Source organism: Solea senegalensis, linkage group LG21 (genome assembly GCF_019176455.1).
Source record: "Solea senegalensis isolate Sse05_10M linkage group LG21, IFAPA_SoseM_1, whole genome shotgun sequence".
Lineage (NCBI taxonomy): Eukaryota > Metazoa > Chordata > Actinopteri > Pleuronectiformes > Soleidae > Solea > Solea senegalensis.
In genome coordinates, this window is record NC_058040.1 from 4,477,598 (window position 1) to 4,484,310 (window position 6,713).

A 6,713-nucleotide genomic window follows, 5' to 3' on the forward strand; every position below is an offset into this window, starting at 1 on the left:
GCCAGTCCATCACAGGGACACATAAAGACTATTCACTCGCACACTCACAGTCAATTTAAAGTGTTCAATTGACCTAATCCCCAAATCTGCATGTTTTTGGGAGGAAACCAGAGATCCCGGAGAAAACCCACGCACACACGGGGAGAACATACAAACTCCTGAGTAAATTAAAATATAAAACAAGGGAACGTATTTTTTAAAAAACAAAAGAGCACGGCATGTCAGAGTGAGAGGGAGTGGTTTGAACTAGGCCCTCTATATTCTTTGTTAAAGATCCGGTGTGTAAGAATTTGTGACGTCTGATTGCGAGATCGCAGAATGCAACAAGCGCATCGCTCCCTTTCAAAAGGGCATCAGGGGACAATAGTGACATTGACATTACCAGAAAGGATGTAAACACTTTCTATTTATCTGCTAAGATAGCCACGTACCTCTGTACCAAGCACATATAAAAGACGTATTATGAGGCTACAAACCCAAATATTTATTTATTTATTTATATTTATTTTTTATTGTTGTACTCATACTCGTGTACTTTTATTAGATTAATGAAACATGATATCAACAAAACCACTGTTTCCAGATGGGAGTGGCAGTGTTATTACATTGTTGTTGTCACACCCTAGAAATTCCACACATCACACATGGAAGCTGAGAAAACTAATTATAGCATTTACTAGAACAAAATGGCAGTCGGTGTGCGTAAGCTTCAGACACGCAGTTATGACAAACAAACAGATGCTATGCTCAATAGAGCACACGCCTCCTCCTCCTAATTGTTTTCTAATTGTTAGTACTGAGATGTTGTTTAAGATCTGGATCAAATCAGAGCGTCAGGCCACAAAATGACAGTGCTGCGATGGCAGAAGTTACCACACTTCTTACTGAATGTTACTTGGGGCCATGAGCTCAAACAAAGAGAGCAGTGGAGAGCTCAGTGAAATGTTCACAAACACATGCAAAAAAAGTGGGGTGCTCAGTATTACGTTATAACGAGAAACTATCTCGCTATTTTGAGATAAGATTGTTTTCTCGTTATAACGAGAAACTATCATGTTATAATGAGATACGATTTCATTTCCCCTCAAAGAACACGAGACATGAGTGAACAAATGAGTTCTGAAGCATTTTATTTTATGAATGCACATTTATTTTTACAGTTACATGAATTTGGATCTGAAATGTACATTTTATTATAAAGTTGACAAATAAGTAAATACGGTTTGTACAAAAATAATAAAATAATAATAAAAAATGGTATTAGTGCACATTTACAGTTAATTATTAGTTTATTGCTTGAATTATGCACCAAACAGAAAACAGTGATATATGGAAAAACAACAAACCAGTGACGTGTGGTCAGGGGAGGCAGAGTCTCATCATGACAAGTAAAATACTAACAATTATCAAAGAAAATCAATTTGTTCACTTGACTGCTCTACAAATGAGTTTTCTGTATGATTTCAACGTTTCTATGGTCAGAATCGCTGAATTTACGCATTTCCTGTTCTGTCCTGCATGCCCATTGCTGCCTCTCTTTATAACCCCAACATACATGTTTGATTATACATGTACTACACATGCTGATGTTCCACAGTCTGTCTAATATATTTAATGAATTTGTGTGACCTATTTAGTCTTTCTGATCGGACATAAATGTGCAGTGAAAATGCACAGGGTGAGGCAGAAAGTACCGTGCTGCACAATGGGTAATGGGTGCATGTCGCTGCGGGCGGTTTTTACAACAGAGATATTCTTGGAGAATGGACTATATACATATAAAGGTAAGACCTTATGCGATTTTCAATTTTAATAATATATAATATAATAATAATATAATTTAAAAAAAAGAGAGATCAGCCAAAAAAAACAACCATTTAAAAAAATTTAAAAATCGAATTTGACTTTATATTAAAAAATATTAATTTGTTTTTTCTTGCTATCATATTGTTGAACAGTATGGAATTGATTAAAGCATCATTTTAATAAACTAAATGTTTCAATTAAAATTGTCAAAAGTCAAAATTGAAATATAAGCTTCTATTTTGGGTTCATATTATTTGTACATCCGACTCCAGAGCAGTCAGTGCCTCCCCAGTCATGAACCTCACCGCACGTCACTGCACCATACTGTATGAAGAGTTAGCTTAAATGTGATATTGGAGTGTCAGAGTCATTATCCATACGGATCTTCATGATGAGCTGGAGATGATCTTCTTCAGCTTCATGACCTCTTCAGTGGTGAGATGAAAGAGTGCAGAGCTGGGATTCATCATGAACACAGATGAAGGCGCGACCTCTGACCTGCCTCTCCCTGCCTTGTGTGCGTCTTCATAGTGGGACCGTGCGGCTGGAGAGTCTTGCTGGACTCTGCGGGGACTGGTGTCAGTTTTCACTTTGACGTGGGCAACTTGGGTTTCCTTGTCATAGGCATCCCAGGAATTTGACGATTTGGAGCCGTGGGACTGGACGATGTCTCGCTGGTCAAATGGAAAGACTTCTCGGCCCGCTGGGTTTTTTAGGAGGCCAGCTGAAGGTAAAGACTTGAAGCTGGTGAAATGATTTAGGTTTGTACTGGGATGAGTTGGCACTGTCTGTGGGGTTGGTGTGGGGCTTTGCATATTCCTCTGCCTCATCCGTAGATCAGCAGCAGCTGGGCGCCAGTGTTGGGGAGCCGTGCGAAGTGACAGGTTGGTCGGTTGGATGTCTGCCTCCGAGCAAGCCCTTTCTCTGGGCTGTTCTTCCGGAGGTGGACCAGCATGAAACTGCTTCGCTGCATGCACCATGGCTGAGGACCCACACAGCCTGAGCCAGGTGTGAAGCATAGACAGTGGAATCTCAATTTCCATTTTACCGCCATTGTTTTGAGGGACATTTGGCACCATATAGTTGAGATTCATCGCTGCTGCCTCCGGGTTGCTCTTCGCCTCTTCCTTTGGCTGATTTGGAAAGTTGCCTTGTGGAGAGCTGGGATTTTGTGCTGCTGCTGCTGCTGCTGCTGCTGTGGCGCCTCCATCTGCCCTCAGCGTGGGAGTAAAGTCATGCATGGGGCTGCTCGTGGCTTTTACAGCTGTGTCGTCGACAACATATGCTCCTCCCTCTTTCACTGAGTGTGGTGCAACTTCCGCCTCAGCGTCTTGTGTTTCGCCGCCTTCATTTCTCACCACCGGTGGGTGACGGTGAGCGTACAGAGGAGATGGTTTATTTAAAAACTTCGGGCTCTTGCTCGATGAAGGTGGGGTGAAAGATGAGGTGGGGTTTGTGATGGTCTCATGGCTCGATGCTTTGATGCTGAGGTTCAGGGGTTCCATGAGTCCAGACGAGCTCTTGTACTGCTCTGCCAGGTGGCGCAGGTGCTCCAGCGGCTCCTTGACCCTGTCTGTCGGGTTGAGACGAGACGGATGTAGAGTGAACGGGGGCTCGGGGGAAGGGGGGCTAAGTTGTGTCATCACCGGAGCGGAGGAGGAGATAGGGGTGTACACGGGCAGGGCTGGGTGACTGGGGTGATGGTACTGAGGGTAGTGGAGTGTTAGAGGGAAGATGTTGCCACGTGGATCTGAATGCAGTTTAGGAGTGCTCTTTGGAAAAGACAAGCGTGAGGAAATAGTGTGAAATTTTAGGAAACACAATCACTTATTTTGTCACACTGGACCTTTTTAATTTCCCTTTCTCCCCATGTAACATAAGACCCACCTGGTGCAGTGGCACAGAAATGAGTTTGCGTTTGGCAGGTCTCTGGCCGTCATTCTCGTCTTTGCTGTAGCTGGACTCAATCAGGAGCTTCGACTGATGCTGAGGCAGCATGTTCATCAAGATGCCTTTCTTGTGGCACTCGTAAGGCAGGAGCAACCTGCACATGGATCAGATGAAACTGTGAGCAGGACGATACACCCACTCTCGTCCTGATATGCGTGAACACACATTGTTGCACTCACTTTTCATAGTGTCTGCGAGTGCACGTGGCTGCGCTGGTGCTTCTGGGATTTCCTCCAAGTCTGTTGTAAACTTGTTTCCACAGCTGCTGTGCAGTTACCTAGCATAGCACATTTTATAATTAATTATAATTGGATGTAAAGAAATGATATGTGTCCTACCCACTAAGCAAAGCTAGCAATATTTGCGTGTTTGCTGTCTGTAAATAACATTAACCATATTAATAAATACCAAATATATGTGTATATGTATATACAGTATAGAGCTTTTTTAACTTATTAATATTGGGAATTGATGTCTACCAATAAATAAAAAATAAAAATATAATTATTTGATATGGTAAAACAGAAATGGTTGATTACCTGGTGGTATCCGCCCAAGTCTCTGACAGTGTTGAACATCACAAATAGGTCAACTGAAAAATAATGAAATTATACACAAACACAATTAATTAACAAAATCTGCTGTTAATAATAATAATAATAATAATAATAATAATGATAATAATAATAATAATAATAATAATTTCCTTAATAATAAAACACCTATTACAGAGTCCATTTGACATTTTAAAGTTTTAAAGGCAAAACCCCTTAAATATTCACTTTAAATGACATAAAACAAAACATGGAAATGTGCAGAAGACGTTCACACTGAAAGACTGAAGGTGGGGAAAGTTAGGCATCTACATTTCAGAATTGCTTTTGTAGGAGACAAAGGACTTGGACGACTGTAAAAACACGGCAGACTCGCTCATGAAAACATACGCATTTTTAGTTTTAGAGATTTTTCACCTTATTGAAATTTTGCTCCTAAAAGGCCCAAAATTTCACACATTAAAATTAGTTTAATGTCATTTGTGTGTGCTTTGTTCTGCTTCATTGATCTATAAACTTGGTTTATTATTAAATTACTTTTGGTTTTTCATGTTTTGGACAATGCAGTTTCATAATACACTATTTACATGTATGAATTTGTGTGTTTAAAGCTGATGAAGCTAAAAAAAAAAAAAGAAAGAAAGAAGAAAGAAAAGTAAATTAATAAATACTTTGTTTGAAGCCCAGATGTGGGATCCTCTCTATTGGTGTGTCTCTCTTCCTCATGAAAAGGTAGAGCTCTTTCAGGAATTGTTCCTCCTTGTCCACCAGCTCCTTGCTTTTCTCCTCTTGCATCTCTTCGTGCGCCATTTCCATGTGTGCCTAAGAACACAATTAGAATTTAATGTTTAGGATATCATCAAAGATTTCCCTATCAGTGAAAACTGTGCCGTGGAGTTAGGTACACCCTGACTCAAAGATACTCTGGTAACAATGGCTCAGTGTTTTTAGGCCCCATCATGTTGACGAATGATTGTCAAACATGTCCATGTTTTGTCCATGTATCAAACTTTGCATTTGTTTGGACTTGCTTCACCGAACTCAAACCTGTCCCTTAACAACATACCACAGATATGAGTCTCAAATATGACGTCAATGCGTCATTTCTTTTGTGCCACGGTATCATGGTTTGACCCTACATGTCAATATATACGTAGTCTCCCTTACTATAGAAAACATACTTGTAATTGTTGCAGTTTTTTTTTATTACTCATTCTTTTAGACTTTTATTTCATTAATCATGTAGTTCATTATTTACTAGTGCTCAGACACTTGTATCATGCTTTGTAAACACATTAATATACTGGAGGGAATAGGATTTATCTATGAAAGTAAAGCCAACTCTTTGATTTTTACTTTTGCATGCTTTGCAGTGTAAGATGTGGTATTTGATGTGAATATACTGTATTTGTAATATTTCTCTTGACTCGATGACAACTCAACGCCACTTTACCACAATCACCCATTCACGCATACAGCACATTTATACGCAGCCCTTTTCACCCATTCACACACAATTTAAGACAAAGTGTCTTGATCAGGGACACATCAACATATAGAGGAGCCAAGGATCAAGCCCATTCCACTACTTTTGACCCGTAAATGACCACTAACAGCAGCACACGCATTGAATATCAAAACTTGACAGATATAACATGGATAATTGATAATGCAGAATCTGTTTTAATCAAATATATTCTGAATTGTGTCTGAAAATAGATCCTCACCTGTGTTTCCATTGTCGAATAGATCATATTATCTCTATTGTGCCGGTGATGAGAGTAAGAGCTACTGCATTGCACAGGTTGATATTCCCTCCAGCAAAGTTACACAAGCACAGTGGGATTCCTTTGCTGCCAGCGACCAATGTCGTGCCAGTCGCACACCTGTCCTCAGTGTCTGTGTGGCGGTATGTGAAGCGCAAAAGTAGATAAGCGTGCTCTAACCGGTGTTTATTCTAACGTCTTCCTGCTGAGATTTTGATCGTCCGACCAGTCCGACTGGCTCTTGAGCATGTGCCCAAAATAATGCACTGCAGCAGTGCACACATTTGTGTCACTTTCCATGTAATAACAGCAGTATTAAGAAACACTACATTTCATAAGAGCCTGGGATTTGTTTCCAGGCTTTTCTTAACCAATGTCAAAAGCTGTATTCTATAGAGAGACATTTCACCTAATTAAATAGCCAATGACTTGGCTATAAAATCAATCGCAGGTCTTATTTTCTCTTACATATATTGGGTAAAGACAATTAAAAATGACAATTTTGTGTTGAATTGTTGCTGAGTAATGGCTGTTTTCACGATTGCATCTTAAAAGATCACTGAACGAGTGTTTTTATAGGAGTACCGCGATGAAGTCTGAAACCTGTCAACTGGCAGACAGCATTGTTCGAGGTTCA

At 40.1% G+C, this 6,713-nt stretch overlaps 1 protein-coding gene across 1 annotated transcript; it reads right to left on the minus strand.

Annotated features, from left to right (window-relative positions):
• Positions 1-1,985: 1,985 nt before the first annotated feature.
• arid6 (AT-rich interaction domain 6) lies at positions 1,986-6,228 on the minus strand. The gene is made up of 6 exons (XM_044012900.1): positions 6,038-6,228; positions 4,982-5,132; positions 4,296-4,348; positions 3,936-4,033; positions 3,694-3,850; positions 1,986-3,578 (listed from the first exon to the last, which is right to left on the minus strand). The coding sequence occupies exons 1-6, from the start codon at positions 6,062-6,064 to the stop codon at positions 2,193-2,195; spliced, it is 1,872 nt and encodes a 623-aa protein (XP_043868835.1). The 5' UTR covers positions 6,065-6,228; the 3' UTR covers positions 1,986-2,192.
• Between the last annotated feature and the right edge of the window lie 485 nt (positions 6,229-6,713).